General features: G+C 36.9%; 2 protein-coding genes across 2 annotated transcripts; one reads left to right on the forward strand and one right to left on the reverse strand.

Annotated features, from left to right (window-relative positions):
* Positions 1-523: 523 nt before the first annotated feature.
* LOC107864218 (pentatricopeptide repeat-containing protein At5g66520-like) lies at positions 524-5591 on the reverse strand. Its single transcript, XM_016710533.2, has 3 exons — positions 3946-5591; positions 2080-2739; positions 524-1100 (listed from the first exon to the last, which is right to left on the reverse strand). Exon 1 carries the CDS (start codon positions 5545-5547, stop codon positions 3988-3990), a length of 1560 nt encoding a protein of 519 aa, XP_016566019.2. The 5' UTR covers positions 5548-5591; the 3' UTR covers positions 524-1100; positions 2080-2739; positions 3946-3987.
* A 2275-nt stretch (positions 5592-7866) lies between these two features.
* On the forward strand, positions 7867-14086 carry LOC107864216 (cyanate hydratase). The gene is made up of 4 exons (XM_016710529.2): positions 7867-8355; positions 11236-11307; positions 12694-12802; positions 13857-14086. The coding sequence occupies exons 1-4, from the start codon at positions 8087-8089 to the stop codon at positions 13896-13898; spliced, it is 492 nt and encodes a 163-aa protein (XP_016566015.1). The 5' UTR covers positions 7867-8086; the 3' UTR covers positions 13899-14086.
* Positions 14087-18487: the final 4401 nt, after the last annotated feature.

Genomic DNA, 18487 nt, shown 5'->3' on the forward strand with positions numbered 1-18487 from the left:
AACCCACAACGTCGTGCTTAGTTTCTTTTTTTTTTCTTTTTAATTATTGTTTACTCCATATAACTTGATATAACTGGGAATTTATCGGAATCAGCTTTTCTACCTCTAAGGTAGCGATATGGCCAACATACTTTCTACCTCTCCAGACCCTATGGCATAATGTTGTTGTTATTTAGTACTCCATATATCTTTAAGTTCTTCCGTTGGATGAGTTTATCTTTTCATTACCAAAACCTTTTTTAATCTATAGGATATTTGTCTCCTTTTCAACAAAATAATCTTGTTTTGGAAAACACTTAATTGAACAAAATAGTGTTAATAATAAAATAGTAGTATTAGATAGCTAGAGTTCAGATGTTGGTATTTGAAAACACATCCAATTGCAAAAAATGATAACGTGCACTCAATAACAAGGAAATATCATTTCAATACATCAGCACAAAAAAAAAAAAAAAATTATCAACCATAGAAGAATAATACTATATATATACATATAAAACAAGGGAATGAAGTGAGAATGTAAGTAAAAAATAAAATAAAATTGTGCAATCGAACAACAAACTTTGTCAACAATGGTCAATTACAATTGTGAATGAAAATTTGTACTAGTAAACATGTTCTATCAATTTCCTAGAGGTTCCAAGTTCTCAAGATCGTCAAGGAGAACTTGGAAATAATATTGTGAGCAAGCTAACTCAGATACATATTGATGAGGTAACACCACTACTTTGGAGAATTATTGATCTGGTTGACCAAGTCAGCTCCTTTCTCGCCGATCAACTTATTACCTTATGTACAAGCTAACTCGAATACATATTGATGAGACAGTATGTCTGCTAAGAAAGTAAACTGATACGTGTTGGCATAACATACAAACCAATGGCATCAAGAAATAATCCTGAAAATCCATGAAATCCAACAACCACCCCACCTTGCATGATAAATGAGAAGTTGGTATCTGTCTCATTCACTGAGCCCATAGGGCCATGATGGCTAAGGCTGGTGTGAAACTTGATAGATTTTATTATAAGATAGGGACCAAAGAGTCCAAATGTCCCACTTATGCCTGTCAAATACTCTGAAGGACTGTCTATATTGATCTGCAAAAATTCAAGGCAAAGCCAATTAGCCTTATTAACATTGGATATATAGGTGAGCAGATTATCGAATGATGGCTGGCGACGAGAAAGAAAAAATCATTATTTCACTTGAAATACTTTAAAAAATTATTTTTTCAACTTAAAATTTTTACTAGGTAAGGGTTGAACTGATGAAGCAATTATTTTCTAGTGATGGTGGAGATGGTTTGTAGTGGTGGTGATGGTTGATGTTAGTGATTATCAATGGTGGTGGTGATAGTTGTGATGGTGGAGGTAGTTGGTATGATGGTGACGACTGGTAGATGACAGTAGTGGTTATAATGGTGAAGTTGGTTGATATTAGTAGTTAATGATGTTAATGGCTGAAAAACGCTTGGTAGTTGACAATGAGTTGGTGGTAGTTGACAGCGGTGCTAATTGTGATGGTAGAGGTGATTGGTGGTAGGAATATATTGACTGCAGTAGTGGTAATGTCTGATGGTGGAGGCAACAATGGCGGTGGCGAATGTGGTAGTGATAATTGATAAAATTACAATAATGGAGGTGATAGGTACCGATGGTAGTTGTTGATATTAGTGGTGGTTGAGATGACAGGTGGTTGGTGGTTCTGGCCGGTGGCTGACAATGGTGGTGGTGATGGTTGTAATGATAGAGGTGATTATATTAGTGGCATTGGCTTGTGATTATGAATAGAGCAGTGATGAAATTTATCTACACAAAAATTCTTCTTAATAATATTAAGACTTTGTTCAAGATCTTAATGTTTAAAACCAACTCAACCAAATACGTGCTTAAATCTTAATGTAAACAAATGCACTTAATGGTTTAAGGATTGAATCATAAAAATTTAGACCTCCATCAAGTACAAACAATTTGGGCCTAAAAGCTATGTTGTCGGGCCTCTCCAAAAACATTGTTGCACCCAAAGTATATTCAATGAGTCCGAACAACATAAATTAAAAGAAGACATTAATGTTACCTCAGTCCTAAGGCTGCCTCCAGAACCACCAAATGTTTGAGAAGACTCCACGACACCATTTTCTTCAATGCTCTTAAACATTATAGAATCTATAATTACTCCATGTTTAACAACTATCTGTTTCACTAAACCTTTTGGCCTATAACTCCAATGCCCTCCTCCATCGCCTCCCCATTTCTCAACACCAATAGCTCCACTTTGTAATATCACTTCTCTAAAAGATGTTTCTCCTTCATTTACACCAAGATCTATACCATATGTTTTCAAACTTTCTCTGAAGTTCTTGATTCTCTTGTTGACCTTGCTTATGCCCCAGCCAACTCTGTACCTTACAACAACTTCTTTCACAACATTAACTAATATTGTACAAAAACAATAAGCAGTGTCTTCCCCTTTTCTCTGTTTTACCTCAGCTGCAAATTTGTCAACTATGCCTTCAGCATCTTGTGCAAGGTCCCTGATTTCATCAGCCCAATTTTTGACTATTTCTTTTGTCTGTTTTCTTGAATCGGCGTCCTTCAAGAAAGCTCGCATACGTCCCAGCTCTGTAACTAGTTCTTTTACTTGTTCATCCACTCCATATAGAAATATTGCTTGTTCTGTGATTTTTGATATTGCTTTTACTGTGGCGGCCTCAGCCATTTCAATTGTCTTGGATATCTAGAGAAGTAAACTGATCAAATAGGATCAAGGATAGAGGTGTTGGTCAAATGAAATATGAGTCTTATATGTTAACTTGGTGTCCTTTCTTGACTTTTATCTCCCCATGACTTAGTAAACAACATCAACAACAACATATCCAGTGTAATCCCACGAGTGGCGTCTGGGGAGGGCACCCCTACCTTAGGAGGTAGAGAGATCTTCCAGTCGCACAAATATTAAAAATAAAACAAAAACTAGCAGAAACTGAAAAAAATACACTATCAAAATGAGAAAAATAAGTCAGACGGGCCTGGCAAGTTTCCAATTAAAAAAAAGGGAATAGGTGGGTCCCACAAACTTGTCCCTAAAAAAAACTAAGTCCCTTGAACAACTAGGATAGTTGTGGGACAACTACGTTAGTTGTCTGAACAATTTCGTGCAGTTGTTGAACAACTTCTCTCAGTTGTCGAACAACTACGCCTAATTGTTCAACAACTAGGTGCAGTTGTAGGACAACTGTGCCCAGTTGTTGAACAACTTGCTCAGTTGTTGAACAACTTTGATAGTTGTTGAACAACTTCGCAAAGTTATCGAACAACTACCAAAGTTGTTCTACAACTGGGACAAGTTGTTCGAACGGAAAAACTTTAAAAAAAAACTCAAAAAAAATTTGTTCCTCCCACCTAATTTAAAAAACTTGGAGGACTTCTACTTAATTAGACAACTTATTTGTCCTTTTTAATCCAAAGTCCACCTACCAAATGTGAGTTCCTGTTGATTTTTAATTTTTCAACAATTTCGCTTAAATCTTTTTTAAAAAAAAAAAAATGGGGATAGGGGAAGGGGAATGTGGGAGGGAATTATAATGTGGGGAATCGAATAACACCCAGATTTGTTAAATATTTGACGGAGACCAAAAGTGCTCACTTTAACAAAATTAAAAATCCAAAACTATTACGAAGTATATACAAGGGACTATTTCAAAATCTACTCCTTAACATAATGAACCATTTTTTAATTTTCTCTACTGGATGTACTAGGACCACTTAAGTCACATCACATACACACTGGTACAAGTTTGAATTAATGAGCACAAGTTGTAGAAAAGTACATGACAGAGCAGCTTGTTCCACATAAGAACCATTCTTAATCTCATTACCAATATTCACTGGCCATTACATGGAGCAATTTTTAGCTTCGGAATATATAAAAACGAAGACTGACCTTTTGACATCATGTTCAATCAATAAGATGCATTACATTAGGTTAGGACTCGAGCATGTTGCAGACTTGTCGTGACTTGGGATGTAAAAGATCACTCGCCAGGAATTCTTTAACTACGCCATTTACCTCTACGACACTACATCCAGGCTGCTTCTTTATCCTCATCTCCTCGATCAATTTCCTAACACACTTGGCTTCCATTTCCCAACCAGCTTCCTTATACATGTTGTATGCAAGTACGTAAGTACCATAGTCAGCTTCCTTCATGTTAGAAAGGTTTCTCCATATTCGATCACCTACTTCAAGATTACCATAGACCCTACAAGCACCAAGTAAGGCTCCCCACACGTTAGCATCCCCTTTCTCTATCCCTCCTATGTTCTCCTCAATGAACTTCTCAGCATCCTCGAGCTTACCAGCTCTTGCTAATAGGTCCACTACACATGCACGATGCTCAAACCTGGGTTCAACCCCATAAACACCGCTCATTCTTCCAAACAGTGAAAGACCCTTGTCAACCATGTTTGCATGAGTGCAAGCAGAGAGCACAGCAACAAATGTGGTTTCATTTGGTTGATTCCCACTTGCTAACATCCGATAGAACAATTGAATGGATTTCATTGCATCTCCGTTCATTGCAAATCCTGATATAATGGCATTCCAAGCTCCAGCATCCTTATAAATCATCACTTCAAAGACTGATGAAGCTAACTCCATTCTCCCACATTTAGAGTACATGTCAACCAATGCAGTAGCCAATACTGGGTTCGACTCATAATTATAATGCTTAGCCAAAGAATGTACCCAAAAACCTTGTGCTAAGGCACCTAGATGAGCACAAGCCGTGAGGACCGTCACAAGAACAGACTCATTGGGCTTAAGACCGTCTTCTTCCATCATCCGATACAAGTAAAGAACCTCCTTAAAATCACTAGCCCGTGAATATGCTGCCATCATTGCACTCCAAGAAATCACATTTCTCTCCAGCATCTCTTCAAACAATAATCTGGCTTTTCCCACCTCCCCTTTTTTCCCGTATCCATCAATCATGGTGGTAAACAAAACCACATCTCTGATGGGAGTTTCATCAAACAATGTACGTGCGCTGTCCATCTCGAGATTTAGGGAATAAAATTCAATCAATGCTGCAACAATAAACCGGTCATGTTGTAATCCCAACTTCAGTGAGTGGGCATGCACTGATAATCCAAGCTGCCCAAATTCATTTAAAACCAGCGTACAAGCCTTTATCAATGGAGGAAAGGTATAATTATTTACAATAAACTTATCTCTCAGCATGTCTTTGTAACATATAATTGCTGGTATTGGCAGATCTGACTGCACATATCCTCTAATCATGGTATTGTACAAAAACGTACTTCGGTAGCCAAGATTTTGAAACACAATACACGAATAGTTGAAGAAAGAAGGAATCCTAGAATTGACGGCAAGTGAAAGAAGTGGAGCAATGGCTGATGGAGTTTTAGGGAGGTAGAGTTTGAGGAGTTGGCAATGGAATTCTTTTAGATGGTTGAGAGTTCTGCATTTTTGTGTGAATGGCGTCAGGGCAGAATGAGTTTCGCTAACTGCTTTTAGAATCATCTAGAATGGTGAAAATAGCATATCATTTTTTCCGTTTCTTATCTGAGGAAACAAGTCCTACGACTTCCAGCACGGGAATTCATATGACATAGCAGTCTTTGAAATATCAACTTGCCTGAGGTTTCTTGGAGTAATGAGTAATGCTTCAAAGCCCTTAATAACTTGACCAGAGTCTCTAGTACATGATTACAACAACAACAACGTACACAGTGTAATCCCTCAAGTGAGTTCTGGAGAAGGTAAGAGTGTGCGCAAACCTTATCCTTACCTTTGGGGGTATAGAGGGTGTTTCCAATGGACCCTCGTCAGCATTTCTAGTACATGTTTACAATTGCATACATTCTACTGCAGAACCAATATCTGAACCTTAATTATCTTCGTTTTGGCTGATAATGATTGATTGAACCAATGTATTCTAACTGCAGTATCAGTAATAATAAAAGCTGGCTGGTTTCTAGATGACTTCGCAAAAATAGCTGCCTCGGCCTGGCACTCAAAAGCAATAAACCAACAAGATCAGTGAATGACTGGACGAATATCCACAATCTAAACACAGATAAACAATAATATCCACGCTTGAGAAGCAAAATTTCCCAAGAGTTAAAAAAGGGCAGCCCAGCTCACTAAAGCTCCCGGTATTCACAGAGTCCGGGGAAGGGCCCGACCACAAGAATCTATCATACGCAGCCTTACCTTGCATTTCTGTAAAAGACTATTTCCAAGGCTTGAATCCACCCGTGACCTCCTGATTACATGGCAACAACTTTACAACTCCCCTTCATTTTCCAAGAGTAAATGGTCTCCAATAAAGTGTGCACCACAATTCAACAAGATTACATCAAGAAATAGACAGTCCAATTTACCAAAGAAACTAATAACAGAAATGTGTTTTCTTGATCTAAAAGCCATTTAAGCATTTTAACAAACACCTTGCATACATTTACAACAACAAGAAGACTTTATAATTCTTATAGTTTGATATGCGGACTAAATTATCCTAAGATTATAACTATGAAATTATAATTCTTGCACTAAGGTTGGATATACCATGATTAAGCCTACAGTAAATTTTATAATGTGTTTAATAACGGGAATAAATTTATACTATCAATTAATTACTGTATTAATATTTCACCTTATTCCGCATATCAAAATTGCATACAAAAAGCAAACACATAAACCCAAGTAAAATATGTCGTAAAAAAGCAAGAAATATAGAGTTTATGCACACCTTATTGATTGGCTTATTTGATTTTCTTCAGTTAAATTACTCTTAAATAATCTTGGCACTCAAATATTTAAGAGGAAATATATTGTGATTATTGATATTTATCTTTTTTATATTCATACTCTTTATTTTTTGATGACATTTCTTCTTCTAATTGGTACACTAGTCACTACACAAATTTTTGAAGTACATAGTTTTTTGTTGTAGCATGATATATATGTAACACACTTTACTACAGTGTCATGAAACTCGGAAACAAATATTATCATTATAAAAAGATTTCATTGCTCTCAAGGGATGGTTGAGTTGGTTTGAGGGAGACTTTCCATAACGGAGGTTCACCTCTAATGTCTTTTCAATCGAGCTTGTTATACGAGGTTTACTTACTGCGATTTACAAGTCTTGTGTGATTTGTGAGTTATTGCACAGTGAGGAATTTACCCAGTGCACACACAATGCTCACCACAGAGTGCTCACCCAAAGAGCAAAGGGGGTAGCGGCTGTGGATTTTCTTAAAATTTCTAAAAAAAAAAAATCTTTAATTGTAGCACAATTTAACTTTAAAAATTATATTAGTGTATCCTAGCACTATCCCATCTCACGTAATACATAGTATTATTTTTTAATTAATAAAATTTAATATATTAATGAAAAGCATAAATATACATCAAATAATACAATAGGTATCATTTGAATACAAAGTTGAGGTATACATTTGCTCTTTTTTCCTATTATTAATGAAAGAAAAGCAACAAATAGTGTTATACTCCATAAAACAAAGAAAAGGAGAAGTTGAACTGTTCGACTTAGCAGTTGAGGCAAAATTCAATTCTGTTTAGAGTCAAATGACACAAACTTTAATCTATATTTGATATATTTTTTAATCAAATTAAAATTGATTAAAAAAAAATTACACTAAGTTTTAATTTTAAAAAATTAAATTAATCTAATGTAATTTAGCTATTAAAATTAATCGATATGACCTTCGAAAAATAAACCGTACACTTAAAAGAAATGAGGGAGTAGAAAGAACTTTCACTAACAACACACTTAACATAATTCAATCCGCCTTATCGAAATTAGAATAAATAATCACCCGACATTTTTCATCTCCGCTAAAATTTAAAATTAGTGGTCTAAACGCAAAATTCAAAATTAGTAACCTTTCTTATCCTATTCAAACTTCCAACAAAATTGGACTTGCCAAGTAAATAACTTAGTCCCCAAAAGACAAAAACCAATCATCCATCTACCTATATATATATCCACAATCACTACTCTTTTCAATAACCAAAAAAGTAATCATCACAAATGGACAACAACAAAGCAAACACAGTAGCATCACTTATGTCAGTGAAACAAAAATCTGGCAAGACATTTAGTCAGTTAGCGGAAGAAACTGGTCTTACAAATGTCTATGTTGCTCAGCTTTTGAGAAGACAAGCTCAACTTAAACCTGAAACTGTCCCAAAGCTGAAAGCTGCACTGCCCCTTTTGTCTGATGAACAAATTCATGAAATGATGAAGGCACCCTTGAGGTCTTATGACCCTAATTTGATTCAAGATCCCACTGTTTATAGGTGATCCTTTTTGCCCTTTTCTTGATTTTGTTTTGGGTTTGTGTAAAGATTTCATTTTTATGGTGTTTGTTCATATTAGTCGTTTCTTGTCTTTTGATTTTTGTTACTAGTATAATACTATCTGTTGTTGTTGTTTCTTGTACCTCGATCTCGATTATTGTATTGTTTTGTGGTAGTTTTTGTTCTTTTACCATCTGTGTTTTTGTTAGTGTTTGTTGTTTCTTGTACTTCCGTTACTTCTTTTTTGGGACTGTTTTTCTTGAGCCCAGGTCTGTCTGAAACAGTTTCTCTACCTCTGAGGTAGGGGTAAGGTAGGCGTGCACTGGGTATGTTGTCGATGTTGATGTAAAGATTTGATTTTTGGGGTGTATGGTAGTTGATAGAGCTAGAGTAAGATGTGGAATAGGGGAAAACTATATTCTAGTTGATTCAAAATTAGTGCTATTCAAATTTCTAATCAAATTGGACTTGCCAATGCCAAGTGGATAATTTGCCCCCCTAACAAAGCAAAAATCAATCACCCTTCCATCTATATATCCCCACAAATTACTCTTCTCCTTACAGTAACCAAAACTACTCAGCACTAATGGAGAAAAAAGCAAACACAGTAGCATCACTTATGTCAGTGAAACAAAAATCTGGCAAGACATTTAGTCATTTAGCTGAAGAAACTGGTCTTACAAGTGTCCATGTTGCTCAACTTTTAGACAACAAAACATTTAGTCATTTAGCTGAAGAAACTGGTCTTAGTCATTTTGTTGTCCGTTTATATTAGTAGTCGTAGTATTGCTCAAGGTAGTTTCTTGTCCTTTGATTTCTGCTACTATCTATTGTTTCTTGTACCTCGATTATTGTTGTATTGTTCTGTTGTTGCTTCCTTTTCGTCCTTTTTGTTACTATCTCCTATTTTTGTTCACCCCATTTCTTGATTTTTTTACTTTTTATGTAAAGATTTGATCTTTTTTACTGTCTGGTTCACCCATTTCTTGATTTTTATGCAAAAAAGATTGATTTTTTTTTTGGTTCATTCAGATTACTGGTTTCTTGTTTTTCGATTTTTTGACTACTATTTAGGATGATTTGCCAGGTGGTCTATAGTGTTTTGCTATGACTGTCTTCATTTAAGTTATTTCTTGCTCTATACCGCTTAGGACTGTTTTACTTGAGCTAAGGGTCTATCTGAAACAGCCTCTCTACCTCTAAGGTAGTGGTAAGGTCTGTGTACACTCTACCTTCCTCAGACCCCACTTTGTGAGATAACATTAGGTATGTTTTTGTTGTTGTCGTCTTTCGGTTTTGGTTACTATACGTTGTTTCTTGTACCTCAATTATTGTATTGTTTTGATGTAGTTTCCGTTATGTTGCTATCTGCTATTTTTGTTATTCTTTTGTTGTTTCTTGTACTTTAGTTACTTCTTTTTGGGGACGGCTTTGGACAGTTTTTATTGAGTCGAGGGTCTATCGGGAACAACCTTTCTACCTTTGAGGCAGCGATGAGGTTTGCGTACACTCTACCCTCTCGAGCCCCCACTTTGTGGGACTGCACTGGGTATGTTGTTGTTGTTGTTGATGTAAAGATTTGGTCTTTATGGTGTATGATAGTTGATAGAGCTAGAGAAAGATGTGGACAGTGGAATAGGGGAACTGGAGATTTTTGTTACGTTGATTCAAGACCCATTATTTAAAGGTGACCCACTTCACCCATTTCTTGATTTTTTAAATGTAAAAGATTTGATCTTTAGAGTGTATGGTAGTTGATAGAGATAGAGAAAGATGTGGAATAGGAAAAAAGTGAGATTTTTGTTAAGTTGCTTCAAAACCCACTATTTATAGGTGACCACTTCACCCATTTCTTGATTTTTTATGTAAAAGTTTGATCTTTATGGTGTATGATAGTTGATACAGTTAGAGTAAGATGTGAAATAGGAAAAACTAGGAATTCTTGATAACTTGATTCTGGATACACGGTTTACGGGTGGCCCACTTGATCCTTTTCTAGAATTTTTGCCTGTTTTACTGAAAAGTCTTGATCTTGTTATGGAGTATGGTAGCTGGAACGGAATGATCTTGTTTTGTTCCTGGTTGAAAAGAGAAGACTTGAATGAAGACACCTCTATTTTTCGGGTGACTCACGTTACCCATTTCTTGGTTTTTGATTAACTATGGAGATTTGATCTTGTTGTGGTGTATGGTAGTGGATAGAACTACAGTGGGGTTCAAAAAAAATGGAAATTTCTATTAACTTGATTCGACAAACCATAGTGATCCACTTCATTCATTGTGTCTTGATTGTTCATTTTCTGAAAAGCTTTGATCTTGCTATAATATGTGGTGGCTGATAGAATTAGAGAAAGATGCGGGATTCAAGTACTTGGAAATTCTTATGTAGAGACTGGAAGAAATCTATACTCCTAGTTTGATAGCAAATCATTCTTGTATAACTTTTACATGTCCAGTAGCCAGAGGCGGATTGGAAATATAAGCAATGGTGCAAGTGCGCTCGATGTTTTGTGCTTGGACTACATATCCTTATGTTTAATATATAGTGAAACTTTTAATATCATATAAAGATAATGGGTACACCACTTAATATTAAGTGGTACACCCACTGCCTTTAAACCTTGAATCCGCCTTTCACGGCATCACATAAAGTGTTGTTAGTGGAGATACAAGGGTGGGAGAAAACACAGAAGGAACAGGACTTGGGAGAGCTGCTCGCTTACCATTTAACTGTTCCTGTGAAATCCTTAGATTATTTAGGTAATAGCATATAGCAGTGCTTAAGATGTGAAGTAAAAGAAAGATCTTTTGGGCAAAGCTTTTCGGAAAGATTTACGTTGTGCATTTTATACTTAATTTGATTATTTGGTTCCTCAACAGATTGAATGAGGCTATCATGCACTTTGGTGAGAGTATCAAGGAAATTATTAACGAAGAATTTGGTGATGGCATGTAAGTCTCTCCACTTAGCTTACATATTAAATACTTGTGCTTATTTTATCGATTCAAAAGATATTTTGCTCATCAATATAATCTTTTCTTGTATGTGGATCTCTGCATGTGTTTAGAACTTTAGATTCATAACTCTGGAAATGCTCTCTACCTTTAACCTCCGGGAATTCCGGATCTTGTGAACCTTTCGGAAATGCATCTGATGGTTAACTACTCTGACTTGCATAAGCTCATCTCTGGTTTATTGCGAGCATGATTTGTACGAACCTTTGAAGATTAATTAGAATTTGCACAGTGTGTTAGTCACAAGCCCCTATGCTTAAATTATCTAGATAACACGGGGTTATAATCCCTTCTTCATTATCTGTTGTTTGTCTAGTGCTTTTCTCTAAGGGGATTAGAAATGATGTCCGATTCCACAGGATTAAGCCATATTACCTGTCCTCCAGCGCTCACCGTCTGTCCATGCTTTCTCATTCAAAAACCCAAGCTCACTAATCCACCTCATCCCGATTTTTTTAATGGATCAATAGTGGAAAAAAATAATTCTAACTGCAATTTCACGGGTAAGTGATGGTCAAATGTGAAGTTGCTTTCCGGCTCGTCCTCTATGCCTTTGTTAATCATCAACCTGATGCACTTAGTGTAATCTCATTCATTATCTTATTATAATCCTGTGATCTATATAGTGACTTTATCTTGTCCGGCAAATCACAAAACTCTCCGCATTATGGATTGTGTATACAACTAGCATGAACTACTTTTAACAGCTGCACACATGTTGTGTATACAATACACACTCTAATTGGCTAGGACCACCACATTTGGATCTATAAAAAGATAAAAAAAGAGCAGAGGATAGTATGAGCCATGACCACATTTCGGAGGGAGGATCTAAAAGAAATTCTACTGCCTATTTCTGTTCAATTTGATAGCATGCATCGTTAAGGACCAATGTTAACACACACTTTATTTGGCTGGATTGACTTATCTTTCTGAGTCCTTGTCATACTTTTTTCTAGTTTCTAATAGTTAAATGGGCAACTGTTATCAGGCTGTGAAGGTTATACTACTCCAGGAGTGTATTTATTATGTAACTCTACTTTTCTTCTAGACCGAATAATGCTTATCACAATCTTTTATTATGAATATGCATAACGATATACAACCAAAATAGAGTTTCCATTCCCACAGATATTTAGCAAATTCAATCTGCATTAACATATATGTGTGTGTTGCATGCAAGTTTATGTTGCTCGTAGTTGTGAAATGGGCACTTTCACTGGTGAAAGTTCACTTCAAGTAACTTTCACTAGGCTTCCTGCACGTGATGTACTTGTACTGAGATGATGCGCAAGATTCTAACTTTCGGCTCTTCATGTTTAGCATGTCAGCAATAGACTTTTTCTGCTCAGTTGATAAAGTCAAAGGCGTGGATGGGAAGGATCGGGTTGTCGTGACATTCGATGGGAAGTATCTGCCACACACTGAGCATGTTAGTTTCCTTTTTACATTTCATAATTATAATGTCTGTTCTTCAATTTACTGTCATAAAGATGATCAGCCACTAGTTTTCTGCAACAATCTCCCTTCCTACCCCTCACTCACTCTTACCGGCAAGGTGCAACGAAATAGAGCCACTAGGTTTTTGCAACAATCTCCCTTCCTGCCCCTCACTCACTCCTACCCCTGAGGTGCAACGAAATAGAGGTTCCTGATTTTTGATTTGTTAGATCTGATAATAAAGGCTTCTTACCGTCATGCATATCCCGTGTGACCCAAGCAAAGTGGTGTTGATTTCAACTCTGAGTGTCTTATACTTGTACTTTAATTAAGTAATCAGAGAGCTCATTGTCCAGCAATCAGCAAAATAAAATGCTTCCTTTCACATCGTTTTCTCCAAGTTTTCGCATTTCATCACCTATCTGAGCTTTTCTACAGTTTGAACCTGTCTATATTGTAAAATGCAATATGTTACATACATGAAATCATATATTCAAGTCGAAAATGTGGTGTAATATGTAAACATAAATCAGATATCATTAATGAATTGTAACTGCGAAAATAAATTTTCTATCAACTGATCTTGCAAAATACCAGTTAAAAATTTGTGGTTAAACTCAACTTTCATAGTAAAGCAAGGTGTGTTGTGTAAACTACTGTACGACTGAAGGAATAATCTGTTTATGCAACTGGTGGACATTGTAACTGTGATAATTAAGGTGCGCTGGAGCCTGTGTGCTTGTATAACCATGTCTGTAAATTGTTATTTTTAACTAAAGTTGAACTGATCGCAAAAATAAGACAAGGTTTAAACTTCCGAGTTCTTTAGCTGGTACGGATGCCCTTCCTTCTTTTGTGGGCTAGCTGGTGGTTTCTTTCCATTTCTATTTCCCAACAGAAGCAGAATAAACCGTTTTCTGTTATCTTTCATATGAACAGGTTTTGTGCGCGCAAGTCACTGCTTAGCACAGTTATATCGACTCTTCTGCTTGAATTCCATAGCTTTGCTCTATAGCACACTAACGCATTTTCTTTTACCTTGACAGAAAACTGAGCATATGGTGTCAAGGTTAATGCGAAAGGAATAAGCTCGGTTACTATAATCATTTCTGTTGCAATCTGTTGCTCTTTTTCACCAATAAGACTGATTATGTACTTGTACAAACACTTGTTTTCTTTTTTCACTCATCTGTTCGCGACATGGCTTGAATAATACTCACTCATTCGTCGAGTTTTGAAATGTCAAATCCCAAGATGTGGTATTTTGAGTTGCCAAGATTTGATAATGTATCTGTATGTCCTTGAATTGTCAAGATATTTATGTTCAACAACAACAATAACAACAAACCCAGTGTATTCCCACAAAGTGGGGTTTGGGGAGGGTAGAATGTACGCAGTCCATACCACTACCTCCAAAGAAATAGAGAGGTTGTTTCCGATAGATTCCCCGCTCAAGATAGAGAATAGTAAGCAAGAGCGTAATGCCCCATTAAGCATGGTGGATGGCATAACATAGAAATCAGAGCAATACAAAATAAGATAAATAAGCGCAATATGAAATAAGAGATAAGAAATATGGCATCTGGAAAGTATGACCCCCACCTATGGACACAGTTCTGGGATTACTAACCTAGCTCTACATGTGCTCTTCTACTACTAGCTACAACCCACGCACGCGACCTAGCCTTTTACCCTTATCCGCGACCTCCACACCTTCCTATCTAGGGTCATGTCCTCAGTAAATTGTAGCTGCTCCATATCATGTCTAATCACTTCCCTCCAGTACTTCTTCGGCCTACCTCTCCTCCTCTGAAAGTCATCCAACGCTAGCCTCTCACACCTACGAACTGGGGCATCCGTGCCCCTCCTCATCACATGCCCAAACCATCTCAGCCTTCCTTCCCACATCTTGTTCTCCACCGAAGCCACTCTCACCTTCTCCCGGACTATCTCATTCCGAACTTTATCCCCTCTAGTAAGTCCACACATCCAACGCAACATTCTCATTTCCGCCACCTTCAATTTTTAAATGTGGGAGTTCTTGACTGGCCAACACTCTGCTCCATATAACAGTTGGACGGACTGTCACTCTATAGAATTTGTCTTTAAGCTTAAGTGGCACCTTCTTATCACACAACACACCCAAGGCGAGCCTCCATTTCATCCAACCTGCTCCAATGCGGTTAGAGATATTCTCATCAATCTCGTCATTCCCTTGAATCATAGACCCAAGATACTTAAAACTATCCCTCTTACAAACATCCTGGGAATCCAGCCTCACCACCACATCGTCCTCCTGCCTCAAGTCGCTAAACTTGTGTTTCATATACTCCATCTTGGACCTGCTCAACCTGAACCCCTTAGACTCCAGGGTTTGCCTCCAAACCTCCAATTTTTCATTCACACCCCCTCACATCTCGTCAATTAACACTACATAGTTCACAAACAACATACACCATGGCACCTCCCCTTGAATACATCGCGTCAACACATCCATCATCAATGCAAACAGGAACGGGCTAAGAGTCGAACCCTGATGCAACCCTGTCTCGACTGAAAAATGTTCTGAGTCCTCTCCCGCCGTTCTCACCCGAGTCTTTCCTCCATCGTACATGTCCTTAATAGCTCTGATGTACACCACCGATACCTCTCTTGCCTCTAAGCATCTCCAAAGAACCTCCCTAGGGACTTTGTCATAAGTCTTCTCCAAGTCGATGAACACCATGTGCAAATCTGTAATGACCCTTCAGGTCATTTTCCATATTTATGCTTATCTTCACCGTTTGAGCTTCTCCATAACTGCCCCAAGTCATTTATGACTTGTTGGGACTGAGCGTTCGGTTACCTGTTTAGAAGTCTTCGTTGGTTCCAAATGGCCACCGATCAAAAACTTTAGTGAAACGATCTCGGATGAAAATTTCAACTGCCACAGCATATCCAAAATATTGATTTTAGTCTAGGTAGACCTTTGGTTCGGGTCCAATGCACCCGAGCTCATTTCGACCTATTAGTTGGAAAGTCATAAAATCGAAACTATATATGTGGGGCCCATTTTTTGCCTAAAAGACCTTGTATGGAAGTTTTTATGATTCCAATGGATTTGAATTGTGGTTTACACTCAAATTTCACTATTGGATCATATATTTTGGGTCCCGAATGAGTTCCGAGGGTCAAAAATAAATTTTTGACTTTGCTGTCGCAGGGTACCGCGTCTGTTCGCCGAAGGAGTCTGTAAATAGACCCAAGGTCGCGATTTTGGGGATTTTTCTTTCACATTTAAGAACCTAAAATCCTAAATGGGTATGATAACTTGAAATTTAGTATTGTGGGTGTCTAGGGAGCTTGGTAAACATCTTTTATCATGATTATCATCCGGATTAAGGTAAGATTTCATCACTTTATAGGTGAATTTCATTGTTCTTGACCCAAAATCCCAATTTAGCTTAGGGCTTGATTTAGCCCCAAATTTCGTTTTTTTTGCACCCACCAATTGAGGGTTATGCTTCCTTGGTGATAGATGAGCATTGGGTTGACCTCAAAAACGCGATTTCCGTATGTGGGACCCACTTGGGCTTTTTGGTGTCATTTTTGGACCCGAAGCACAATAGTGCAATATGGGTATCGTTAGACTCGTATTGATGAGTAGATTATATTTTTGATAGTGTGATGGAATTTTAGGGATTGTGAAGTGAAGACGAGCATGTGGTGCTTGAAATGTGATTTTGCGGTTTAGCCTTGAGGTAGGCTTCTGTCTACTCTCCTTCATGGATGATGTATGATATATATTGCGTGTGAATGTGAATGTTAAGATTGATATTGGATAGAATGACTTAGTATTGAATATACATATAAGTTTGGAGATTAGATAGGGTTTTAGACCCGTAGGTTGAATTACTTAATACCCTTGTAGAATCCTATTGCCTTCTCCTTAGTTTGGCTAAATTTGTAGAATGGATATGATATAATTCTATGCTCGGAATATGGTTTTAGCATTTGAAGCATGATTTGTATATTTAGCCTTATTGGGCTAGTGTGATAGTTTTGGAACCGTAAGTTTGGTAGAGTTGACTTGAGTACCTTTGTTTCTAGTCGAAGTTACTATCTTAGGCGTTAATATGGCTTTCTTGAAATCTAGAGGATGAACTAGATACCTTAGCCTAGTTTGAAGCATAGTATGCCTAATTTTGGAAATTATGGATTAGAAGTGGGATCATCCGGCCCACTTAGGCCAAGATTTGTGTTAGCCCTTGTGGGCTTAGTTGCGGGTAGTAGACCTAGTTGAGACTAATGAGCCTTATTTATGAGAATTACTTGGTGAATTGATAAATTGTGATGATTTTCGTCGGATTATGATTAGTGGCCCATAGAGATGCATTTTCCTCTTTATTATGATATTTGGCCCCTAGAGATGAATTTTCCTCTTTATTATGATATTTAGCCCATAGAGATGCATTTTTCTCTTAATTATGATATTTTGCTTATAGAGATGCATTTTCCTCTTAGTTATGATATTTGGCCCATAGAGATGATTTTTCTCCTAGTTATGATTATTGAGCTTATAGAGACGATTTTCCTCTTGGTCATGATACATAACCTATAGATATGAGATGTCTAATAGAGGCGATATGCTTGTTGATATTATGCCTCCTAGATGTGAGATGTCTCCTATATGTGAGATGATTATAGATATGCTATGGTTTATAAATATGATTATTAATATGAGTCCCGGATATGTATATGGGCCTAAGGCCATGATTATGATATTATGATTATTTCGGATAAATTAATAGGCCAAGGGTCGTGTTATGGTACTGATTAAATATCCAAGAAGTGTTTATCATTGTGAATGATGTGATTGCGATTTATGAATATGAATATGTATATGTTTGTATACACATCTCTCCGGTATGGGACGGAGGAAGATGCGGTATGATGCTTATTATTCCATTGATTGAATACTGGTGATGGCATGCATAGGTTTGGTACGTTCATGATTATTTACCATTATAAATGGTGTGATTATAGCCGAAATATGATCTTATGATTTTTCTTCTTGTTAGACGGTTAAGCTATGTGGTAACTAGTTGTCTATTAGCTAACTATTGCACTTGATGGCTAGGAAGAGAATGTATTAGTTAATGAATCTTGTTTAGTTGGAACATGGTAGCTAATGATAGTAAGTTAATGAATGATGTCATTTAATAAAAGATGGTTAGGCGACAAGTAGTAATGTGTTGTCTAGTAATGATTAACAAAAATAGGATGAATAGTTGATAATAATGAATGGTGGATAGATGACGGTTTTGGTATAATGATGAACCTAGACTAGATGTTAGACATTGACTATTAAATGAATAGTGGTTAGTTGTTATCCCGTGAATAAGGATTATGTGAAGGATAATGTTTAGGCTAATAACTAGAGGTTATGTGATGACTAGCAAACTAGCGGTTTAATAATAATAAATGTTGGTTAGCTAATAATGAGTAATTGGGATGTATTGATAAGATAGATATCTTTACGGTTATGAGTATATCGGCTTGTGTCTGTGCACCTATTATATGCCTATATTTATGTGTCGAGAGTTATGATGATACATTGATACCCGGCAAGGCCGGAGGATATTATGATGATATTGATACTCGGTTCGAGTCTGGAGGATACTATTGAGATGATATT

Source organism: Capsicum annuum, chromosome 3 (assembly GCF_002878395.1).
Source record: "Capsicum annuum cultivar UCD-10X-F1 chromosome 3, UCD10Xv1.1, whole genome shotgun sequence".
NCBI classification, from domain to species: domain Eukaryota; kingdom Viridiplantae; phylum Streptophyta; class Magnoliopsida; order Solanales; family Solanaceae; genus Capsicum; species Capsicum annuum.